This window comes from Salmo salar, chromosome ssa14, assembly GCF_905237065.1.
Source record: "Salmo salar chromosome ssa14, Ssal_v3.1, whole genome shotgun sequence".
NCBI classification, from domain to species: domain Eukaryota; kingdom Metazoa; phylum Chordata; class Actinopteri; order Salmoniformes; family Salmonidae; genus Salmo; species Salmo salar.
This window is the reverse complement of record NC_059455.1, coordinates 36,816,461-36,843,321: the sequence shown is the minus strand read 5'-3', so window position 1 is coordinate 36,843,321 and position 26,861 is coordinate 36,816,461. Positions and strand designations below refer to the sequence as shown.

General features: G+C 42.5%; 1 protein-coding gene across 4 annotated transcripts in view; it reads right to left on the bottom strand.

Annotated features, from left to right (window-relative positions):
- Positions 1–12,472: 12,472 nt before the first annotated feature.
- Positions 12,473–26,861, bottom strand: part of LOC106569453 (ephrin type-A receptor 3-like) — a 242,004-nt gene continuing 227,615 nt past the window's right edge. For 2 of the 4 annotated variants that reach the window (XM_045694299.1, XM_045694301.1), the window contains 4 exons: positions 16,614–16,763; positions 16,197–16,390; positions 15,899–16,039; positions 12,473–15,754 (listed from right to left, as the gene is read on the bottom strand). In XM_045694299.1, coding sequence (XP_045550255.1) covers positions 15,655–15,754; positions 15,899–16,039; positions 16,197–16,390; positions 16,614–16,763 — 585 coding nt within the window. In that variant the 3' untranslated portion in view covers positions 12,473–15,654. The remainder of the gene's footprint in view (positions 15,755–15,898; positions 16,040–16,196; positions 16,391–16,613; positions 16,764–26,861) is intronic. The other 2 variants (XM_045694300.1, XM_045694302.1) reach the window with 1 other exon arrangement.

Genomic DNA, 26,861 nt, shown 5'->3' with positions numbered 1-26,861 from the left:
TAACAAACATCTTGCAGCCTGTCCCATTCTGAGTGAGTTATTATGCTGTGTCTGCCCCTATAGTGTTTGGGTTAACCAGCTCCAATACAGTAAGCTTCAAATAGAGATCTGCTTAATGGAATAATGCATTGAGTGGACGGGGGACCAGTACTGTATGAAATGTATGCACTCACTACTGTAAGTCGCTCTGGATAAGAGCGTCTGCTAAATGACTAAAATGTAAAAATGTAAAAATGGTTGAGGAACCACCATGACATGGGGTCTAGCTGTCGGCATGCTTCCAACAGTTCCAGAGGTCAAAGCTGGGAAGGATTTCGTTTCCCCTCTATCTTCTCAAGGACAATCAGATGAATGGCAGTGGGGGAACTGCATCTAATTACTGGGAGCAGGAAGGAAAACACACACACACACACACACACACACACACACGTACAAGAACACATATCCACGCACACACACACAGATACACACACACACAGTACATGTACACGCATACTATCATTCAAAAGTTTGGGGTCACTTAGAAATGTATTTGTTTCTGAAAGAAAAAACCATTTTTTTTGTCCTTTAAAAAAATATAAAATTTATCAGAAATACAGTGTAGTCATTGTTAATAATGTAAATGACTATTGTAGTTGGAAACAGCAGATTTTTATGGAATATCTACATAGTCGTACAGAGGCCCATTATCAGCAACCATCACTCCTGTGTTCCAATGGCACGTTGTGTTAGCTAATCCAAGTTTATCATTTTAAAGGGCTAATTGATCATTAGAAAACACTTTTGCAATTATGTCAGCACAGCTGAAAACTGTTGTTCTGATTAAAGAAGCAATACAACTGGCCTTCTTTCATTTCCAGCTACAATAGTCATTTACAACATTAACAATATCTACACTGTACTTCTGATCAATTTGATATTATTTTAGAGAACAAGAAAATGTGCTTTTCTTTCAAAAACAAGGACATTTTTAAGTGACCCCAAACTTTTGAACGGTAGTGTATAGTTTACAGTACAGTACACACACACTAATCCCTAGTTTGCAGATCTCGCCTCACACATAACCCCTTAACCTCTAACCTCAAGCTCCACTTCACATCAAACCGTAACACTCTTTTTCCTCTTCCCTCTCTCTCTCTGAAACCCCCAGGAGCCTCCAGATTGGCCAGATGAGACCACATATCATATCAGAAGTCTTCAGCTCTTAGATGTCCTTATCATTCCACTTGTGGTCAACCAGCAAGGCCAGTGAACTTCCTCTGTGTCATTAACACACCACTGACTCACTAATCAGAAGACTGGTCAGTCTGCAAATCCCAGTGGAACAAACAATTGATCCACATACCTCAAACTCCCCATCACCCCCTTAACAATCCCACACCACCTCAACCCCCATATCCCCCACTGCCCCCAGCCTCTCATTCATTAAGCCCATGCTAGACATTGACAAGGTAGTGTGTCTGTTTCCTAACAGATTGCCATTGATTGGTCAAGCCCTTTTGGCTGTTTGTATGGATAAGGGGTGTGTGTTTTTTGTTTTACTATTTTCTGGGGACCTGAAGTAATCACAAGGAGAGTAAAACAAGGGCAATTCTAACAAGTGGGAACCTGTTGCTGGTCCCTACAAGGAAAAAGGCTATTTTAGGCATAGGGGTTAGGTTTAGGGTCAGGGTGACTATTAGGGTTAAGGTTATGTTAGGAGTTAGGATTTGGTGTTAAGGTTCGGGTTATGGTTAGGTTAAGGGTTCAATTTAAAGTTAGGGGCTAGGGAAAACAGGATTTTGAATGGTCCCCACAAGGATCGTAAAACAAACTTGTGTTGTAAATTTAGTATTTATTAGGGGCGGGACCCTTCCGGTAAAGGGGAATTGGATTGGAATTGGACCAGAGAACACGCCTGCCCTGTAAGTCTGTGACAGTGACATTAACATTGACTCTTCCGAGAAGAAGGGAAGTGTGCTTGATTATAATAAAGGAATAAAGGAGGGATCGACCGGAGGGAGGAGGAGGAGAGGAGGCATCTATCCCCAGAGGAGGGAGTGACAGCCTCGTCAATGAGCGGAACTTGATGAGCTAGGGTTTAGAAGGTCAAAGGTCATAGCCTATCAGTGACATTTATCTCATAACAGATGTGTTTCTATTGGCTCATAGGAGACAAGCTGCTGAATATTCATTAGGCTATAAACCATGCTAGATGAGGCGAGAGATTGCTTTTCAAATGAGGAAAAGAAAATGCATCATAAACAAGTGTTTCCCCTAGATTTCTCTGGAGGGGTGAAAAGTCCTCTAAGGCAACATTGTGGGTGGTAGGCTACACATCATAAAAACCTTAGATTGAAACCAACTGTTCTGGAGGCGACAGAGCTTGGCACCCCGCCTCAGTATCGGCAGGGGAAACACTGTTGTAAACACAACACTTAGCCCATACAGAGAGGGTCAATACACAGGCCACCATTTAGGAAGCAACAACTGTTATTGTACAGTTTTATCTTCTGGAAACACAATCACTGTAGAACACTGTATCAATCAAAACAAGTACAACTAAGACAACAACACGCAAGCACGCACACACACACACACACACACACACACACACACACACACACACACACACACACACACACACACACACACACACACACACACACACACACACACACACACACACACACACACACACAGAGCGACCACACAAGCTGTGTTATCCCCTGGTTACTGAAAGAGATTCTGTGTTCACTCTGTGTGTGATGAGTCAGACTCTAATGTGGTCTTTTTATGACAAATCAACACCACAAATAATCCATCTAACATTCTCTCTCTCACTCCCTCTCTAATTTTCCTATTCCTTCTTACTTTCTCTGTATTTTTCTCTCCCTCAATGTTTTTCAAACCCTCACTCATGCCCTCTACCTCAATCGCTCTCTTTTTCTCTTTCCACCGTGTCCGTTATTGTCTGTCTTTTACTAGTTCTACTCTGAGTGGTGCTGTGGGCTGGCTTGTCCATGACACTGTCTCTGGAGTGTTCTTTAACCACACATCGACACAGAAACAGACACACACACACACACACCACATCTGAGTCTGATGAGAGACGGCATGATGTGGACCATGCATGTAATGTGATTGACATAGCTGGGCTCACTTTTCAAATTCAATCAGGAACTTTGATAACTGATGGAAATTTGAGACAGGAAACGCTTTGATAGGAAAACTCAACCCGCGTGAGAGTGTGTGTGTGTGTGTGTGTGTGTGTGTGTGTGTGTGTGTGTGTGTGTGTGTGTGTGTGTGTGTGTGTGTGTGTGTGTGTGTGTGTGTGTGTGTGTGTGTGTGTGTGTGTGTGTGTGTGTGTGTGTATTTGTGTTTGGTTGGAGCAACAGTGGAGTTGGCTTTCAGAGGGAGCCATGGATTCGATTAGAATAGGAGACACACAACCCAACTAGAACGCTATCTAAGATTTGATTGGTAATGGATGACATGAGTTCCCCTGATAACGTAAAGGTCTCAGCCCCATCTGGACACACACACACAACACACAATCACACACACACTCACACATCACACAATCACACACACACATCATACAATCATATCACACATAAACAGGAGCGCCATTAACCCATTTATTTAGAAGGGGCATGAGGTACTAATGATGAAGGGGGGATGTAAATGATATGTATATTGTTCTGCATAGGTTATCTAAACATACCTCTTTACCTGTTCAATTTAATTTTAATAAATGATGCATGTTGATTCTGTAGCCCTTTACACTTGTACCGTAAACGGCACTGACAAAAGCCTAAATTGGATCACGGTGTCTGTACAGTAACATCTTAGACATGCTATACTTCACAGTGCTGTGTGGGTTCTGACTGACAGACGGTCTGAACTTGAGCACCTCGTGCGACAAGAAGTCGCCCCCATCCCTCCCGTTGATTGGGCAACACTTGCAATTTTTTGGGGGTCTGAGTGAGGGAAATGCTATAAATTAAGAGGACTTTGAAAGATGAGACGTTGAGGATTATGATCAATACCGCTTTGATGTCATATATGCAAGCCAAATACCCGTGATTCCAAATGTGCTCTTCACATTTCCATATCATAAAATTCATGTCATATACAGTGTCAATGTTTATGATCTCTATGTGTGATGTACATGAATGATCACTATATGTGATGTACATTAATGAAAACTATGTGTGATGTACATGAATGATCACTATGTGTGATGTACATGAATGATCACTATGTGTGATGTACATGAATGATCACTATGTGTGATGTACATGAATGATCACTATGTGTGATGTACATGAATGATCACTATGTGTGATGTACATGAATGATCACTATGTGTGATGTACATTAATGAAAACTATGTTCGTCTATTGTGAAGAAAATTTGCTGCGCCACAAAATGATCTGTTTCCCTGAATTGCCTTGTGAAAGCACTGTAATATCATATTTTATAACTTAGCTAGTCATGCTGGCAATAGAACAAGCTTTCCAATGATGCCCTCCTGACCCAGATTGTGATTTATAATGGACCGTTTTTGGATTGCAGAAACAACAACAGTAATTGTGTGATGGCGGGGATGCAGGGTTGTGTTCCAAACAGCACAGCTAGGAGAGCTCAGAAAATAACCTCATCGTTGAAGACTCTTCTTTGAGTCATAAAAGTGCATTGAAATTACTTAGAAATTGTGCACACTTTGGAGAGGTGTGAGGCCACTCAAACCCTTGTAATGTGTTTGTTTTATGTAGCATCTACCCTGCATGTTGCAGGAATATTCACATCATGTTACTGAATGTATCCAGAGTATTTTCACATTTCGTTATCTACAAATGCAGCAATTACAGTAAATGTAAAATGCACATCAAATCAACAGTGTAATGTTTGGATTCAGTCTTGTGTCAGGTGACCTGTTGTGTCCTCACCTTTGGCCTAATAATTTTCCCATAATCTCCAAAATGTTCTCTTTCAATTGCTGGTAGCATATGCTTTTCATATTATGTCTGTAAGAAACATTCCAAAATAGCGATGACAGATCTTTTTATAAACAATTATGATAAAGTTTAGAAATGAATTAATCTGAATGAATAAAAAATTATAATAAACCTGGACAAATCTGAGGGGGCACATGCCCTTGTGCCCCTATGGGCATGTTGCCTCTGCACAAAAATACAATCACATGCTTTCTGCCTCACGAGAGTGTTTTGGGTGTAGATGTTTGTGATCAACATCATACACTGGGGGAACAGTGTGGCCAGTCCCTGTGGGTAGTGTCATCTCATGTAGTTAGCCCCGTTATCGTATGGCTACTTTCTGCTACAGCACAGCCAATTGATTCATTACACAATGGCTATTGGCATCATGTGAAAAGGTCACACGGCTCTATGGAGAACACTTAAAAGACCCCTAGTGACTGATGGATCTGTCATAGATATTAAACACACAAACTCGCACGCGAACACACACATGAGCACACACACACAAAAAAACACGCACACACACAATCATGCACGCACGAAACACGACGTGAACAAACACACACACACGCGCCCGCGCACATACACACACACACGCACACACTCCCAGGGGTCTGTGTAGTAATTGGTATGCTCCGTCATCCTGTCAGGTCTGGGTTTGGGTGTCCCCTAATGTGGAGCATAGGACAGTAAAACAACACCAGAGACCAGTCAGCTAAAGATCCTCTGTGACCCCTGATGGGTCAGCCGTGTGTGTGTGTGTGTGTGTGTGTGTGTGTGTGTGTGTGTGTGTGTGTGTGTGTGTGTGTGTGTGTGTGTGTGTGTGTGTGTGTGTGTGTGTGTGTGTGTGTGTGTGTGTGTGTGTGTGTACAAGGAACCAAAGAGTAAAAATAAGTAGGAAAAGTGAGAAAAGGAAAAATTGGATAGAGAGAGAGCAGTGGATGATAGAGGGATATATATAGTGATGGTGAATAGACAGAGAGAGAGCAGCTGGGGGATAGAGGGATATATAGTGATGGTGTATAGACAGAGAGAGAGCAGCTGGGTGATAGAGGGATATATATAGTGATGGTGATTAGACAGAGAGAGAGCAGCTGGGTGATAGAGGGATATATATAGTGATGGTGTATAGACAGAGAGAGAGCAGCTGGGTGATAGAGGGATGGGTGCATATAGAGAGATGGTAATTAGGCCTAATGGCAGTAACATAGACTGACAGCGGTGAGGACCAGTGCATTAAGGGGTTTAACACTGACTCCTCCTCTCTCTAGAGACTACATTATCCTACTGAAGGGAATACTGACACACACACACACACACACACACACACACACACACACACACACACACACACACACACACACACACACACACACACTGTATAGAAACTATGACACCTTGGTTTATGGTTTTTGCCATTTGTGAGAACGTTATTTTGGAAGCTATATGCTGATGCTACCAGTCTGTTTGACTGGTAGTATCAGGTTATTTAGTTCTTTCAGAACAGGCATGGTACATGTAGGAATCCTTAACGAGTGGTGAGATTAATGTGGAGAGGAATAAAGCAGAATGTTGGAGCTGTCAGACTCCTGCCCTCTAGGATTAATTAAAAGTTACGAGAAAAGAGTGGAGGAACCGGTACAAATGTGGAATCGAAAGTAAAAAGCAGCAAATATGAAATGTTTTCTTCGTCACTAACCAGGTTTCCATCTAACCATTTTAAATGAGTGATGTACGTGTTAGGTCTGATGGAAACAGAAAAGTTCTCGGTAAAGCTGGGATCTTTTTGTGTCAATAAAATGAAATATGCAAGACATTTTTATTACCACGTTTTCTCCCCAATTCCGTGGGATCCAATTGGTAGTTACAGTCTTGTCTCATCGCTGCAACTCCCATACGGACTCGGGAGAGGCGAAGGTTGAGAGCCATGCGTCCTCTGAAACACAACCAAGCCACACTGCTTCTTTACACACTGCCTACTTAACCCAGAAGCCAGCCGCACCAATGTGTCGGAGGAAACACCGTACAACTGGCAACCATGTCAGTGTGCACTGCCCCCGGCCCCCCACATGAGTCGCTAGTGCGCGATGGGACAAGGACATCCCTGCCGGCCAAACATTCCCCTAACCCGGACGACGCCTGGCCAATTGTGCGTCACCCCATGGGTCCCCCGGTCGCGGCCGGCTGAGACAGAGCCTGGACTCAAACCCAGAATCTCTAGTGGCACAGCTAGCACTGTGATGCAGTGTCTTAGACCACTGAGACGGAGCCTGGACTCTAACCCAGAATCTCTAGTGGCACAGCTAGCACTGTAATGCAGTGCCTTAGACCACTGAGACAGAGCCTGGACTCTAACCCAGAATCTCTAGTGGCACAGCTAGCACTGTGATGCAGTGTCTTAGACCACTGAGACAGAGCCTGGACTCTAACCCAGAATCTCTAGTGGTACAGCTAGCACTATGACGCAGTGTCTTAGACCACAGCGCCACTCAGGAGGCCGGTGTAAACACTTTTATAAAAAAAAATTGATATAATAACTATCATATCAAAGTAAATTTGGAGTCACATGATGACATGTTGTATGGTCCTCCCATTAAAACTCTTTGGGAAAACATTCAGTTTATTAGGTTCCAGACGAAAACAGTTCAAATGAACTTCACAGGGTGGTCAAAGTACAAGGTCATGAGGTTGACGCTCCTTTCCAATAAATACTTGGCTTCGGTTTTACAAATAAAAATGATCTTGCTCCTTCGTCCATAATAATCTCATCATGTAGGCTATACCCACACTCTATCTGCGTGCTGACACACATGCTATATAACACAACCATTTTTTGAGAGAAAACCATCATTAGAGTTAAAAATGCGATGGAAACCCATTTAACTTGTATTTTTTATTCGGTAAATGGGAATTTAACAGCAAAATGTATTTGTATGTGCATTACGTCATCACGTACAGCTTTTATCCGCAACAAGTACATTTTATGGAAAAATCTCTGGTGGGAAAATGCGCATTTTGTTTTTGATGTAGATGTTAGAATATTTGCATGAAAATCTGTCACTAATTGGATGGAAACCAAGCTACTGTTACCTAGCTACCTAGCTACTGTTACCTAGCTACTGTTACCTAGCTACCTAGCTACTGTTACCTAGCTACCTAGCTACTGAGCTGTGTTGGGGAAAATAAAGATAGAAGCCGTTGAGTAGCCGTTGAGAAGACTTTAAGAAGCTAGTAACTGTTGAGAACATTTTACATGCTATAAATAATGCATTATATTATAACATACAACACAGACATAGCCTTATAACTAATCCTACGTGTAACCCCATTCACTGAGCATTATACACAGGCTGTAAATGGCATAATAAGCAGCGCTGCACTGCATGGTGCCTCATATGATATGCTCACACAAAGACACTTCTCCATCAGTATTCACAGGGAAGTGTTAGAGATGTTTCTTTAATGGAACATTAGCATAGATAGCCCTGGGAGAAGTGTTTCACCTACATCTACACACACGCACGCACACATGCACACACGCACACATGCACGCACGCACGTACGCACGCACACACACACACACACACACACACACACACACACACACACACACACACACACACACACACACACACACACACACACACACACACACACACACACACACACACACACACACACACACACAACTAAACAGACTCGACACAGCATTGCTGTTTCAACATGTGTAGAATAAATTCCATCTCTGGCATAAGCTCTGTCTCCTGCTGTCTTGTCATTCTTATAATCCAAATTTGCGCTGACTGATCAACAGAGTGTCAAGTTACTTTTCAGTGTGTTCTCAGAAAATCTGAAGTCGCCATGCAAAAGTAAAAAGTAGTTATGGAGCTGCACATGGTACACCAGGGTAAAACAACAACATCACTGCTTGCATTACATTCCGTGTACCAGGATGGTCTCATAGACTAGACGTAACATAGTAAATGTAAATCTGGGACCCTGAAAGTAGTATTCAGTGCATTCGGAAAGTATTCAGACCACTTTACTTTTTCCACATTTTGTTACATTACAGCCTTGTTCTAAAATTGATTAAATAAATATGTTTCCTCATCAATCTACAAATACCCAATGACAAAGCGAATACAGGTTTTTCACAATTTTTGCAAATATATTAAAAATAAAAAACAGAAATATCTTAACTACATAAGTATTCAGATCCTTTGCTATGAGACTTGAAATTCAGCTCAGGTGCATCCTGTTTCCATTGATCATTCTTGAGATGTTTCTACAACTTGATTGGGGTCCACCTGTGGTAAATTCAATTGATTGGACATGATTTGGAAGGGCACACACCTGTCTAAATAAGGTGCCACAGTTGACAGTGCATGTCAGAGCAGAAACCAAGCCACGAGGTCAAAGGAATTGTCCTTGGCAGGTGTGCCAGGTTCAAGGCTGTAATCACAGTCAAAGGTGCTTCAACAAAGTACTGAGTAAAGGGTCTGAATTCTTATGTAAAAGTGATATTTCAGTTTTTTATATTTAATAAATTAGAAAACATTTCTAAAAAAATGTTTTGGGTCATTATGGTGTATTTTGTGTAGACTGAGAAAAAAAAACATTTAATCCATTTTAGAATAAGGCTGTAATGTAACAAAATGTGGAACAAGTTAAGGGGTATGAATACTTTCAGAATGTACTGTATATACCGGTATGCATCATTTTAATAGCAGGACACTGTAAAGTCCATGATCCCTCGGAAGAGTATGAATTAGGCTGTTAGAGAAAGTTTCAATCCTAAGCAGCCACTCATGCATTGTCTTGGCTGTGTGCTTAGGGTCATTGTACTGTTGGAAGGTGAACCTTTGCCCTGAGAGCTCTGGAGCAGGTTTTCATCAAGGATCTCTCTGTACTTTGCTTTGTTCATCTTTCCTTCAATCCTGACTAGTCTCCCAGTCCCTGCCTCTGAAAAACATCCCCACAGCATGATGCTGCCACCACCATGCTTCACCGTAGTGATAGTATTGGCCAGGTGATGAGCAGTGCCTGGTTTCCTCCAGATGTGATGCTTGGCATTCAGGGCAAAGAGTTCAATCTTGGTTTCATCAAACCAGATAATCTTGTTTCTCATGGTCTGAGAGTCCTTTCGGTGCCTTTTGGCAAGCTCCAAGAGGGCTGTCATGTGCCTTTTACTGAGGAGCGGCTTCCGTTTGGCCACTCTACCATAAAGGCCTGATTGGTGGAGTGCTGCAAAAATGGTTGTCCTTCTGGAAGGTTCTCCCATCTCCACAAAGGAACTGGAGCTTTGTCAGAGTGACAATCGGGTTCATGGTCACCTCCCTGACCAAAGCCCCTCTTCCCCGATTGCTCAGTTTGGCTGAGCGGCTACTTCTAGGAAGAGTCTTGGTGGTTCCAAACTTCTTCAATTTAAGAATGATGGAGGCCACTGTGTTCTTGGGGACCTTCACTGCTGTTTCGTGCCTCGACACAATCATGTCTCGGAACTCCTCGGACAATTCCTTCAACCCCATGGCTTAGTTTTTACTCTGACATGCACTGTCAACTGTGGGACCTTATATAGACAGGTGTTTGCCTTTCCAAATCATGTCCAATCAATTGGAATTACCACAGGTGGTCTCCAATCAAGTTGTAGAAACATATCCAGTACCAGTCAAAAGTTTGGACACCCTACTCATTCAAGGTTTTTCTTTATTTTTACTTTTTTTTTTACATTGTAGAATAATAGTGAAGACATCAAAACTATGAAATTACACATATGGAATCATGTAGTAACCAACATTCTTTTAAACAAACCAAAATATATTTTATATTTGAGATTCTTCAAAGTAGCCACCCTTTGCCTTGATGACAGCTTTGCACACTCATGAGGAATGCTTTTCCAACAATCTTGAAGGAGTTCCCACATATGCTGATCACTTGTTTGCTGCTTTTTCTTCACTCTGCAGTCCAATTCATCCCAAACCAATTCAATTGGGTTGAGGTCGGGTGATTGTGGAAGTCAGGTCATCTGATGTAGCACTCCATCACTATCCTTCTTGGTCAAATAGCCGTTACACAGCCTGGATGTGTTTCGGGTCATTATCCTGTTGAAAGACAAAAGTCCCACTAAGTGCAAAACAGATGGGATGGCGTATCGCTGCAGAATGCTGTGGTAGCCATGCTGGTTAAGTGTGCCTTGAATTCTCAATATGATTCCATATGTGTTATTTCATAGTTTTGATGTTTTCACTATTATTATACAATGTAGAAAATAGTAAAAAATAAAGAAAAACCCTGGAATGGGTAGATGTGTCCAAACTTTTGACTCGTACAGTATATATATAATTTTTTCTGTATTTATTTGTAGATATAGGCCTATTGTAAATGTGTATTATTGTTGCGTCACCAGCTTTATTGCAAAAATAAATAAAATTACAAACATAACTTTAAGCTACATATTATTTTGACAGCGGTAAAGAACCGTCCATTGATCAGCACAGGAATTGATAAAATAGGAACATGCTTGAAACACAAGTGTTTCTGAGCTTAATTCAATATTACACAGGTAAGCTAACAGTTACATAAATCAGAAATGCAGACAGGCTCTATCTATCTGAGATACTGTGTCAAACCCACCACCCACAGCACCTACTTATCAAAAAAGGATGTTATTATGATTCGTTTTTTCAGTTACATGTTTTGCTAAAATAAAGGTTTAAGGAAATACAGGCATGCTCCACATTACTACAAGACAAAACAGCTCAATCAAGCATAATGTTCTTGTAAGTATAAAAGTAAAGCTTACATTAATTTAATTTAAAAAAGCATGAACAAGTAGTGTAATGGAATAATGTGGAATAATTACTGTGGTGTGTGAAGAATCCAATAATTGTACTTGTATTGGATTGTGGAAGCACCTCCTCTAAGAGTATGAATTAGGCGTTTGAGAAGGTTTGAATCCTAAGCAACCTGCCTCCACATAGTTTGAAGTACAATACCAACATAGCTACTGTAGTTGGTCAAAGCTGTGTACTGGAAAACCTTGGTAGAGCATGGGTGGAATAGGCATTGTGGTGCTCATGTGAATTTCATTCATTTTTTGGCTTCTGACCATTGCCTATTCTCACTTAAAACATTGTTTTTTGTTTTGAATATACTGACACTACCAATCTGTTTGAGTGGGGTGTGTCAGAGGTTATCTTGTTCTTTCAGAACAGGAATAATACACGCAGGAATCCTTGACATGCAGTGACTGGCTTTTTATGACACAGATGTGGATTAAGCTTCAGCTTTACATTTCTCCACAGTAAAGGTGACATGATCAGTCTTCCATTATACCACCGAGCCCTGGGGAAAATATACAACTCAGGCATAGCCTGTTTCATACATGTGAGACTGTGACTGTTTGCACATATCAGTGTGTAGTGTGTAGTGTGTGTTGACATGCATGTGTGTGTGCGTGAAAGAAAAATAAGACTTCAGGTGAGAAATAAGAAATATTAGCCTATTTATTACAGCGACATGAAGGACTTTAGAATGCGTACACTGAACAAGCGTATATAAATCTGCCATGATGAAACATGATGTGACAAAGGTCAGGAAGGAAGAGAGACCAGGGAGAGCGAGAGAGAACAATCTCACAAGTAATCAGTTTGGGAACATTTATAAAACCGGCCTAGCTTGGGGTAGAAGTTTCTCCCAGCACAGATCTAGGATCAGCTTACTATTCCCATATCCTAACTTTCACTGTTAGAGGGGAAACACAAAACTGACATGGGAACAGTGTCTAGGGACAACTCCAAGTGAAAGGGTTCAGAGCCTGGCTGAGAATCAGGGGTTAGGGGTTATGGGTCCAATTTTATGACCTCTGGTTGGGAAGTGATGGGAAAGCTTACCAAAGGAGGACAATGTCAAAATGTGTAAAGTACCAAAGTTATGAGTACTGACAGACTGGTAAAACCTTCATCAGCCAACCACATATTTTTGCTGTTCTAAATCTGAACGTAAGGAGGAAAAATGCTGCTGTTCTTTGTTGAACAATTTACATCATTATATGAGACCACTCCGGGAAAGACAAAGGTTAATTTAGTTGTTTGATTTTCTCATCTCCATCATGTTGTGTGTTTGTGTCTGTGTGGGAGACATTGGAACCACTTGAAATATCTTCTGGATATAAAGGTTCTCTGCTGTAAATTCACCACCTAGCTTACACAGGTAAACCCACAAGTATAATTATTGAACCAAAACAGAACAATTTATTCTCTAATGTACTTTTCATTACAGTATCCAATAAACAGGTGGTAGACCTACCCTACCCCAATTCAACGTCTATTCCACATTGGTTCAACGTAATTCCATTGGAAACAATGTGGATTCAACCAGTGTGTTCCCAGTGAGACAGCAGCAGTATAGAGTTTAGGAATAATAACAGAGGTGCTAAAAGCCGGGGTGTTTTCAGTTATAAAACCAGATCTTTTCTGTGACGTCACCTCGGGGAAACAGATGAATACTGTATACAGACGTACTCATAACTCCGCCTCTATAGGGAGTGGGGGGGGACAGAAAAGAAAGGTATCACAGTAAATAAGGCATCTAAAAGTTCATCATCCTCAGGTCGTCCGCCCGAGGGAAAACTGCAGTCACTGTCACCTGTCAATCAGAGGCCGAACCTTAATACTCATGCTACGCAATGTACATTCCACAGATCAGGTCAACGAATCACACGCTGCCTCATCTCCTATGATCCTCCTTCAGAATAAAAGTATATAATCACCATCGTTATCAACGTAATCATCATCCTCACCATTATTGTGACAAACATTTTAGAGTTTCAAATCAACACTGTACATATTTTACACTATGGTACATTTGTATTTACTGTATGTTGCTGTGTTTGTAGTCCAGTCAGGTAGCAGAATAACACTGTTATCATGAACAGATACATACAGGGGTACAGTGCACAATGATGGCCATTTTCAAACTAAACCGCTAACTAGGTTTTCAAGGATAACGCCACTCTTCCCTCCCCAAAGCAAGGGGGATGTTGGTTTTGATATGCAGTAAATGTTGTTCTGTTGAGTACAGAACACTGATGTTTTTTACTTATCCAGGAAATTATGTTAGCAGGCCTTGACTCAGATTTGGAAGCAGTTGGCATCACTGAACAGAGGTGGTTAGCACAAACTGTCACTGAACCAATATTAATCACTGAACAGAGATGGTTAGCACAAACTATGATTGAACCCATATTAATCATTGAACAGAGATGGTTAGCACAAACTATGACTGAACCCATATTAATCACTGAACAGAGATGGTTAGCACAAACTGTCACTGAATCAATATTAATCACTGAAACGAGATGGTTAGCACAAACTATGATTGAACCCATATTAATCACTGAACAGAGATGGTTAGCACAAACTGTGACTGAACCCATATTAATCACTGAACAGAGGTGGTTAGCACAAACTGTGATTGAACCCATATTAGTCACTGAACAGAGGTGGTTAGTACAAACTGTGACTGAACCCATATTAATCAGGGGTGAAATGAGGCAAAAACCACCACTCACCACACTCAAGTCAAGTCTACCTCACAACCAATCCTGCTTGTCTGACATTTCAGAGCAATACTAACTATACATGGAACAACATCTGAGAAACAGATATACATTGCAAACAGTGTGAACTTCACAGATTATCTACTTTGCTCTTCTTCTGTCACAAACCTTTACAGTAAGCTTCTCCAACTGAGGAGGCCAACTCTTAGCAGAAAATGTACTAACACTGTATTGTACTGCAGGTTTCTGACTAACTGCAACCTATAGGTAGCTGCTGTAGGCCGTACTAAATAAAATCTGGCAGGGCATCTCATTCAAGTGAACTGTGTGAGTCTGGAAGTCGTGGCTATGGAAGACCTGCATGTACCTATCCCTGGCAAAACGCAACGGAAGTCTTCTGAGACCATGAATAGACGTCTCCATCTCATATTTTCACATATTTCTATTTCTCCAATCTCCCACACACATCATGATTGGTCCAATAGCGTTGTGGGGAGGGGCTTAGAGAAAGAGGAGGGGCCTGACAACACATGCACCAGCAAGGAACAGCCCACCTGCGTTGCCTGGCGATAACAACTTTACTTTCTAGACTGGCGGACTGACACACACCTCTTGTAAACGCTTATCTATACATGTACAATATTGGTCATGTAAACTATGTGGAAAATAAACAAAGCTAATCAAAAAACGAAAAAAGAAACAACCATAAAAACAACTGTACACGAAACTTCACAGACAATGATGAGAAATACAATCAAATTTTCTTTTTTTGCTATTTTTTAGTTTTGTTATTGTTGTTGTTGATATGGACTAAGATGTCTTGGTTGTAGTCAGGTATCTTAGGTTGCTGGGTTGCTAGGCCTCTGAAGGCGTGGACGGAAGCTGGAAGTGCCTACGCTATCAAAACATCCAGGATGGGTGGAATGGTGAAACTACAAAGAGGAAATAAAGGAGCTAAGCGTAAATTACGGCTCCATCTCAGTGTCTTTGTATGGGGAAACCCAACCCAGAATGTCCATGTCGGCTCAATCTGAGTGTGTCTCAATGGGTAAACTCAGAGAAGAGCATCCATTTTGGCCTTCCTCCCAGTGTGTCTCTATAGGGAAACTGTTATACTTGGACGTGGGTCCCCTGGGACTGAAGGATCTGGACACTGGAGAGGATCTTCTTCTGGTGACCCGCCAAGGTCACATCCATCTTAACGAGCTCACTAGAGGAGAGGACAGAGGAAGAAGGGAGTTTACAAAATGACAAAATTGACAACAGACTCCTCTTTTCTCCAGCTCTGCCTACTCCTACTCTCTTTCTCCAGCCCTAGCCTCAGCCCCAGGCCAGCTCTTCCCATGTATCTCACCTGATGCTGATGTAGAGGACAGAGTCCAGGGTGACATATCCAGCTCTGGTGAAGTTCCCCTTGTACTGTCCCATCTTGATGGCATCCAGCCACTCCTCCATCGTACTCACACTTAACTCTGGAGTGGTCGGGTCTTCCCTGCTGGGCAAACAGGAGAGAATATACACATTCTTTAAATAAGACAGTCCAGATACAGTACTAGTTCTAATAGTTTATTATGGATCTGACAGTGTGTGCTTGAAGACTGGGTCTGCAGTGGTTCTGATTGTGCCTGTGGTTTTGGCCCATTGTAACTCACCATAATGAGCTGTTGGCCAGCTCTCGGAGGCTGGCTGGGTCTCTGATCAGCTTATCCAGGGTGGTGACGATCTGGCCAAACTTAGGCCGTTCGCTGCGGCCCTTCTCCCAACAGTCCAACATCAGCTGGTGGAGGACCACAGGACAGTCCATAGGGGCCGGAAGACGGTAACCCTCATCTATCGCTTTGATCACCTAGTGGGGAAGAAATAAAAAATAGAGGAGGATTAGATGGTCCTTAGTCAATCACAGTAATCACCTACCGAGTATGGGAGAGAAAGCCAACTGAGTCCACCGAGCTTCTACGCCAAACCAACCCACGATTGACAAGAACAGCCATCAAGAGCAAATCATTGATGGATCATTACCATATCAGCTATACACCGACACTGTGCTTTATGATAATGAACCTACTCACATCCTGGTTGGACATCTCCCAGTAGGGTCTCTCTCCGTATGAGACCACTTCCCACATGACGATGCCGTAGCTCCACACATCACTGGCTGACGTGAACTTCCTGTAGGCAATAGCCTCTGGAGACGTCCATCGGATGGGGATCTTCCCTCCCTGGAAGGGTTAATAAGATGATCATAAAAGGTTAATAACACATTTAGAAAGGGTTAATAAAACATTGTTGAATGGCTGATTCAATATATTTTTTAAACAACTAGAATTCATTACTTTCTACTTTGGCAAATGATTGAATTGAGTTTAAAGAGAGAGAGAACAATGCACGTTGTGGAGGCGTAGGTAGGAAAGCTCAAAGAACTGCATGGAAACACACAACAGAGTAGTCTTACGGTTCTACCTCATACTTTTTATTGATTAAAACCCTCAAACACAGAGCATCTCTTTCTATTCACACACCAACAGAGAGAACGCAGTAGTGCTTTGACTTCCTTCCTCCATCTCTCCCTTTTCACTCATCTTTCACAAGCCTTTTTTTACTTTGTTGTTCACAGGGAAAATAAAGATAAAATAAGTGTATATGAAGAGTTTATTTCCAAAGCTATATCTGACAATTTTTTGCTTATGGGTACCTTCATGTATGTGTAAAATATTAGATTTTTTATTAATACATTTTAGCTGTGTATTAAAATGTTTTTGTTGTTGCTGAATGCATATATATATATATATATATATATTATGCATTGTAGCTGGAATGTAATGTTCGTATTCTGTACATTTGACTGTGATATGTGGTTGTCTCACCAAGCTATTTTAAGATTAATACATTAACTGTAAGTCACTCTCGATAAGAGAATCTACAGTACCAGTCAAAAGTTTGGACACACCTACTCATTCAAGGGTTTTTCTTTATTTTTACTATTTTCTACATTGTAGAATAATAGTGAAGACATCAACACTATGAAATAACACATGGAATCACATACCAATCAAGTGAGATGTGTCTGTTACTTGAACTCTGTGAAGCATTTATTTGGGCTGCAATCTGAGGTGCAGTTAACTCTAATGAACTGATCTTCTGCAGCAGAGGTAACGCTGGGTCTTCCTTTCCTGTGGCGGTCCTCATGAGAGCCAGTTTCATCATAGCGCTTGCAACTGCACTTGAAAAAACTTTCAAAGCTCTTGAAATGTTCCGGATTGACTGACCTTCATGTCTTAAAGTAATGATGGACTGTCGTTTATCTTTGCTTATTTGAGCTGTTCTTGCGATAATATAGACTTGGTATTTTGCAAAATAGGGCTATCTTCCGTATGTCACATCACAACTGATTGGCTCAAAGGCATTAAGAAGGAACGAAATTCCACAAATTAACTTTTAACAAGGCACACCCATTATTTGAAATACATTTCAGGTGACCAGTTTATGAAGCTGGTTGAGAGAATGCCAACAGTGTTCAAAGCTGTCATCAAGGCAAAGGTTGGCAACTTTGACGAATCTCAAATATAAAATATACTGCTCAAAAAAATTAAGGGAACACTAGAATAACACATCCTAGATCTGAATTAATGAAATAATCTTATTAAATACTTTTTTCTTTACATAGTTGAATGTGCTGACAACAAAATCACACAAAAATAATCAATGGAAATCCAATTTATCAACCCATGGAGGTCTGGATTTGGAGTCACACTCAAAATTAAAGTGGAAAACCACACTACAGGCTGATCCAACTTTGATGTACTGTCCTTAAAACAAGTCACAATGAGGCTCAGTAGTGTGTGTGGCCTCCACGTGCCTGTATGACCTCCCTACAATGCCTGGGCATGCTCCTGATGAGGTGGCGGATGGTCTCCTGAGGGATCTCCTCCCAGACCTGGACTAAAGCATCTGCCAACTCCTGGACAGTCTGTGGTGCAACGTGGCGTTGGTGGATGGAGCGAGACATGATGTCCCAGATGTGCTCAATTGGATTCAGGTCTGGGGAACGGGCAGGCCAGTCCATTGCATCAATGCCTTCCTCTTGTAGGAACTGCTGACACACTCCAGCCACATGAGGTCTAGCATTGTCTTGCATTAGGAGGAACCCAGGGCCAACCGCACCAGCATATGGTCTCACATGTTGTCTGAGGATCTCATCTCGGTACCTAATGGCAGTCAGGCTACCTCTGGCGAGCACATGGAGGGCTGTGTGGCCCCCCCAAAAAATGCCACCCCACACCATGACTGACCCACCGCCAAACCGGTCATGCTGGAGGATGTTGCAGGCAACAGAACATTCTCCACGGCGTCTCCAGACTCTGTCACGTCTGTCACGTGCTCAGTGTGAACCTGCTTTCATCTGTGAAGAGCACAGGGCGCCAGTGGCGAATTTGCCAATCTTGGTGTTCTCTGGCAAATGCCAAACATCCTGCACGGTGTTGGGCTGTAAGCACAACCCCCACCTGTGGACGTCATACCACCCTCATGGAGTCTGTTTCTGACCGTTTGAGCAGACACATGCACATTTGTGGCCTGCTGGAGGTTATTTTGCAGGGCTCTGGCAGTGCTCCTCCTGCTCCTCCTTGCACAAAGGCGGAGGTAGCGGTCCTGCTGCTGGGTTGTTGCCCTCCTACGGCCTCCTCCACGTCTCCTGGTAGCGCCTCCATGCTCTGGACACTACGCTGCCAGACACAGCAAACCTTCTTGCCACAGCTCGCATTGATGTGCCATCCTGGATGAGCTGCACTACCTGAGCCACTTGTGTGGGTTGTAGACTCCGTCTCATGCTACCACTAGAGTGAAAGCACCGCCAGCATTCAAAAGTGACCAAAACATCAGCCAGGAAGCATAGGAACTGAGAAGTGGTCTGTGGTCACCACCTGCCGAACCACTCCTTTATTGGGGGTGTCTTGCTAATTGCCTATAATTTCCCCCTGTTGTCAATTCCATTTGCACAACAGCATGTGAAATGTATGGTCAATCAGTGTTGCTTCCTAAGTGGACAGTTTGATTTCACAGAAGTGTGATAGACTTGTAGTTACATTGTGTTGTTTGTGTTCCCTTTATTTTTTTGAGCAGTGTATATTTTGATTTTGACTTTTTTGGTTACAACATAATTCCATGTGTTATTCCATAGTTGTGATGTCTTCACTATTATTATACAATGTAGAAATTTGTGAAAATAAAGAAAAACCCTTGAATGAGTAGGTGTTCTAAAACTGTTGACCGGTACTGTCTATCGTTTAGCAAAAAAGACATAACTACTTGTCTCTCTAAAATGAAACCATCAAGTGATGAAACCACGTCTGTCATTGAACAACCTCATGCCATGAATAGATAGTGAAAAAACAAACCAATCTCTGTTTAATCAATAAAAGCTTATTTACCAACATTTCTGAACATTTTAAGAAAATCTTCATATTGAGTAGTTTCAGCAGAAAACAGGCTTTTAAAAGGGGACTGTGTATAATGCCTGTTTGGCTCCCTATGCAGATCACACCAGTATTTTAAAATGCTGCTAATGCTGCACTCCTACTAACCCTAACCCTACACGGATCACACCAGTGTTTTAACATTCTACTACTGCACTCCTATAGTCCCAGCTTACTAGTCAAAGTCAAATGAAAGAGACAAAGTGAGCAGCCTCTATCTACAGTACATCTCTCCCTCTCTCCTCTCTTCTTCATCTCGCTCCACTTTTACTCTCTCTCTTGCTTTCTCTCTAACTCTATCCCTCACTCACTCCCCCCCTCTCTCTCTAATTTTCTGTCATCCCTCCCTCCCTCCCTCCTCCCTCCCTCCCTCCCTCCCTCCCTCCCTCCCTCCCTCCCTCCCTCCCTCCCTCCCTCCCTCCCTCCCTCCCTCCCTCACCCAGTATTCAGTATTCAGACCCTTTACTCATTACTTTGTTGAAGCTAATTTGGCAGTGATTACAGCCTCAAGTCTTCTTGAGAATGATGCTACAAGCTTGGCACACATGTATTTGGGAATTTTATCCCATTCTTCTCTGCAGATCCTCTCAAGCTCTGTCAGGTTGGATGAGGAGTGTCGTTGCACAGCTATTTTCAGGTCTCTCCAGAGATCTTAGATCGGGTTCAAGTCCTGGCTGGGCCACTCAAAGACATTCAGAGACTTGTCCAGAAGCCACTCCTGCGTTGTCTTGGCTGTGTGCTTAGGGTCGTTGTCCTGTTGGAAGGTGCACCTTCGCACCATTCTGAAGTCCTGAGCACTCTGGAGAAAGTTTTCTTTAAGGATCTCTCTGTACTTTGCTTTGTTCATATTTCCCTCGATCCTGACTAGTCTGCCAGGTTTCATCCAGATGTGATGCATGGCATTCAGGCCAAGGAGTTCAAACTTGGTTTCATCAGACCAGAGAATCTTGTTTTTCATGGTCTGAGAGTCCTTTAGGTGCCTTTTAGCAAAGTCCAAGCGGGTTGTCATGTGCCTTTTACTGAGGAGTGGCTTCCATCTGGCCATTCTACCATAAAGGCCTGATTGGTGGAGTGCTACAGAGATGGTTGATCAGTCTGGCCGGGCGGCCAGCTCTAGGAAGAGTCTTGGTGATTCGAAACTTCTTCCATTTATGAATGATGGAGGTCACTATGATCTTGGAGACCTTCAATGTTGCGGACATTTTTGGTACCCATCCACAGATCTGTGCCTCGACACAATCCTGTCTCGGAGCTCTATGGACAATTCCTTCGACCTCATGGCTTGGTTTTTGCTCTGACATGCACTGTCATCTGTAGGACCTTACAAAGACAGGTGTGTGCCTTTCCAAATCATGTCCATGAATTGAATTTACCACAGGTGGACTCCAATCAAGTTGTAGAAACATCTCAAGGATAATCAATGGAAACAGGATGCACCTGAGCTCAATTTTGCTTTGTCATTATAGGGTATTGTGTGAAGATTGATGAGGAAAAAATGTAATTTAATACATTTTAGAATAAGGCTGTAACGTAATAAAATGTAGAAAAAGTCAAGGGATTTGAATACTTTCCGAATGCACTGTATATCTTGCTGCTGTGATTTCACACTGCGGTATTTCACCTAACACATATGGGAGTTTATCAATGTTTGATTTGTTTTCCAATTCTTCGTGGGTCTCTCTCTCTAACTCCTTCCCTCTTATCTCTCTTATCTCTAACTCTATCCCTCCCTTCTCTCTCGCTCCATCTCTTCCTAATCTCGCTTCACTCTTACTCTCCTTCTCTCTCTCCTACTAAACCTCCCTCTCCTCTCTATCGTCTGTAGGTCTATGTGTGTGTGTGTGTGTGTGTGTGTGTGTGTGTGTGTGTGTGTGTGTGTGTGTGTGTGTGTGTGTGTGTGTGTGTGTGTGTGTGTGTGTGTGTGTGTGTGTGTGTGTAGATGTAGATGTAGGTGAAACACTTCTCCCAGGGCTATCTATGCTAATGTTCCATTAAAGAAACATCTCTAACACTTCCCTGTGAATACTGATGGAGAAGTGTCTTTGTGTGAGCATATCATATGAGGCACCATGCAGTGCAGCACTGCTTATTATGCCATTTACAGCCTGTGTATAATGCTCAGTGAATGGGGTTACACGTAGGATTAGTTATAAGGCTATGTCTGTGTTGTATGTTATAATATAATGCATTATTTATAGCATGTAAAATGTTCTCAGTGGCTACTAGCTTCTCAACATCTTCTCAACGGCTACTAGCTAGCTTTCTATCTTTCCCCATTACAGCACAGTGATTATGAAATGTCTTCATATTTGCTGCTGGCTTTTTTTTTTACCTTTTTAATTACACAACCTTTTAATTCCACTCTCTCCTTGTTACTTTTTAATTCACATTTTCACATTTGGACCAGTTTCTCCACTGTCTTCTCGTTACTTTTTAATTCACATTTTCATATTTGGACAGGTTCCTCCACTCTCTTCTCGTTAGTTTTTAATTCCCATGTTCATATTTGGACAGGTTCATCCTCTCTCCTCTTCTTCAAGTCTTAGAGGTCCTATAGGGCAGGAGTTTGACAGCTCCAACAAGCTACTTTATTCCTCTCCACTAACCCTGAGCCAGATTCACATTAATCCCACCACTCATTATGTCTCGTTAAGCCTAATAACTCGTTAGAATAATTAGGACTTGTTAGGCGCAACCTTGAAACCAGCAGGTCTTTTAGCACCTGGAGTGGAGAGTGCTGGGTAGTTAGGAAGATACATATGTCCAATTCCAACCTCTAACCCCTTGCCCGCTATGCTTTTTTGTAGATCTGAACGGATTATACCTATCCAGTCCTTTTATATCTTCTGGAAGTGCCAAGGGGGTAAAGGGGTTGATCTGGCATGGGGCATTAGAACGAGCTCTCTCTCTTCATCTCCAGGGGGTAAAGGAAGGGACAATGGACTAATCGGGTGAGAGGAGCGTGGGGTGAAGGGTTGAGAGAGAGAGGTAAGAAAATAAAAGCTTTTTCTTTGCGAAACCTGCAATTATCCCAGTAGGAAGACAATGGGCACTGTTAAGCACAGATCAGATACAACAGCCGACATGAGACAAGACAAAACTAGCCAGTTTTAGAATATTACGTTGTAGAACAGCTGACTGAAGACCAGGCATTCAGATCAAATAGTGTATTCTCTGACGAAGGCCTTGCAGCCGAAATGCGTCAGAGTTTTTAAACTTTGTTGCCATTAAACATGCAATACAAATAAAGGCATTTTAATGAATGATCTTCCTTTCTTTTTGAACACGAGATGCACAGTTGAGATTAAGGACCCTGGGACTAAACACCTCCCTCTGCAACTGGATCCTGGATTTCCTGATGGCCCGTACCCAGGTAAGGGTAGGTAAGGGTAGGTAACAACACATCTGCCACGCTGATCCTCAACACGGGGGTCCCCAGGGGTGCGTGCTCAGTCCCCTCCTGTAATCCCTGTTCACTCATGACTGCATGGCCAGGCATGACTCCAACGCCATCATTAAGTTTGCAGATGACACAACAGTGGTAGGCCTGATCACCAACAACAATGAGACAGCCTATAGGGAAGAGGTCAGAGACCTGGCTGTGTGGTGCAAGGACAACAACCTCTCCCTCAACCTGATCAAGACAAAGGAGGTGATTGTGGACTACAGGAAAAAGAGGACCGAGCACACCCCCATTCTCATCAACGGGGCTGCAGTGGAGCAGGTTGAGAGCTTCAACTTTAACCTGTTAGGGCTAGGGGGCAGTATTGACACGGCTGGATAAAAAACGTACCCGATTTAATCTGGATACTACTCCTGCCCAGTAACTAGAATATGCATATAATTATTGGCTTTGGATAGAAAACACACTAAAGTTTCTAAAACTGTTTGAATGGTGTCTGTGAGTATAACAGAACTCCTATGGCAGGCCAAAACCTGAGAAGATTTCAAGCAGGAAGTGGCCTGTCTGAGAAGTAGTGTTTCATCTTGGCTCTTTTTATTGAAGACTCAGGATCTGTGCAATAACGTGACACTTCCTACGGCTTCCATAGGGTCTCAGAGCCCGGGAAAAAGCTGAACGATATCGAGGCAGGCTCTGGCTGAAACACTTTATCGCTTTTGGCAAGTGGCCACTCAGAGTACTATGGGCTTAGGCGCGTGCCCGCTTCGACCGAATGCTTTCTTTTCCTTTGTCTGTTTATCTAAACGCAGATTCCCGGTCGGAATATTATCGCTTTTTTATGAGAAAAATGGCATAAAAATGGATTTTAAACAGCGGTTGACATGCTTCGAAGTACGGTAATGGAATATTTAGAATTCTTTTGTCACGAATTGCGCCATGCTCGCCACCCTTATTTACCCTTTAGGATAGTGTCTAGAACGCACGAACAAAACGCCGCTGTTTGGATATAACGATGGATTATTTTGGACCAAACCGACATTTGTTATTGAAGTAGAAGTCCTGGGAGTGCATTCTGACGAAGACAACAAAGATAATAACATTTTTCTTATAGTAAATCTGACTTTGATGAGTGCTAAACTTGCTGGGTGTCTAAATAGCTAGCCCTGTGATGCCGGGCTATCTACTGAGAATATTGCAAAATGTGCTTTCACCGAAAAGCTATTTTAAAATCGGACATATCGAGTGCATAGAGGAGTTCTGTATCTATAATTCTTAAAAGAATTGTTATGCTTTTTGTGAACGTTTATCGTGAGTAATTTAGTAAATCACCGGCAGTGTTCGGTGGGAATGCTAGTCACATGCTAGTCACATGCTAATGTAAAAAGCTGGTTTTTGATATAAATATGAACTTGATTGAACAAAACATGCATGCATTGTATAACATAATGTCCTAGGGTTGTCATCTGATGAAGATCATCAAAGGTTAGTGCTACATTTAGCTGTGGTTTGGGTTTATGTGACATTATATGCTAGCTTGAAAAATGGGTGTCTGATTATTTCTGGCTGGGTACTCTGCTGACATAATCTAATGTTTTGCTTAAGTTGTAAAGCCTTTTTGAAATCGGACAGTGTGGTTAGATTAACGAGAGTCTTATCTTTAAAATGCTGTAAAATAGTCATATTTTAGAAAAATTGAAGTAATATCATATCTAAGGTATTTGAATAACGCGCCACAGGATTCAACTGGCTGTTGAGTAGGTGGGAAGGAAGCGTCCCACCTAGCCCATAGAGGTTAAACTCCAGCCACCCAATTCATAGACTGTTCTCTCTGAAACCGCAAGGCAAGCGCTACCTTAGCGCCAAGTCTCGGTTAAAAAAGCTTCTTAACAACTTCTACCCCCAAGCCATAAGACTCCTGAAGAGCTAATCAAATGGCTACCCAGACTATTTGCATTGTCCCCCCCACCCCCTTTTACGCTGCTGCTACTCTCTGTTTATAATCTATGCATAGTCACTTTACTTACATGTACATATTACCTCAATTACCTCAACTAACCGGTGCCCCCGCACATTGACTCTGTCCCGGCACCCCCTGTATATAGCCTCCACATTGACTCTGTCCCGGTACCCCCTGTATATAGCCTCCACATTGACTCTGTCCCGGTACCCACTGTATATAGCCTCCACATTGACTCTGTACCGGTACCCCCTGTATATAGCCTCCACATTGACTCTGTACCGGTACCCCCTGTATATAGCCTCCACATTGACTCTGTACCGGTACCCCCTGTATATAGCCTCCACATTGACTCTGTACCGGTACCCCCTGTATACGGCCCCCACATTGACTCTGTACCGGTACCCCCTGTATATAGCCTCCACATTGACTCTGTACCGGTACCCCCTGTATACAGCCTCCACATTGACTCTGTACCGGTACCCCCTGTATATAGTCTCCACATTGACTCTGTACCGGTACCCCCTGTATACAGCCTCCACATTGACTCTGTCCCGGTACCCACTGTATACAGCCTCCACATTGACTCTGTACCGGTACCCCCTGTATACAGCCTCCACATTGACTCTGTCCCGGTACCCCCTGTATATAGCCTCCACATTGACTCTGTACCGGTACCCCCTGTATACAGCCTCCACATTGACTCTGTCCCGGTACCCACTGTATACAGCCTCCACATTGACTCTGTACCGGTACCCCCTGTATACAGCCTCCACATTGACTCTGTCCCGGTACCCCCTGTATACAGCCTCGTTACTGTTATTTTACTGCTGCTCTTTAATTATTATTATTATATATTTTAAACCTGCATGGCTGATTAAGGCCTTGTAAGTAAGCATTTCACTGTAAGGTGTTCTATTCGGAGCATGTGACAAATCAAATTTGATTTGATTTTACTGTTTTCACAGTAACGGTGTCTCTTTACAATGAAGTGATGAAACTTTGAAACAAAGTTGCCACTTGTAGCAAGGTGTTGTAGCAAACAAGTATCATGAAATACATGCACCAGAAACAGGCCTCACTTTAACATTAATACAAATATTTACTGTCTAAGCAAATTCCAATTGCACCATCATGTATGAGCCTTTCAAAAACAAGGATTTAAATGCAATAATCCTTCACATAACACATTCTCGGTTCTCTTACCCGTGTGGTATAAAGGTGTGTGTCTGTCTTACTCGTGTGGTATAAAGGTGTGTGTCTGTCTTACCCGTGTGGTATAAGGGTGTGTGTCTGTCTTACCCGTGTGGTGTAAGGGTGTGTCTGTCTTACCCTTGTGGGACAAGGGTGTGTGTCTGTCTTACCCATGTGGCATAATGGTGTGTATCTGTCTTACCCATGTGACATAATGGTGTGTGTCTGTCTTACCCGTGTGGTATAAGGGTGTGTGTCTGTCTTACCCATGTGGTATAAGGGTGAGTGTCTG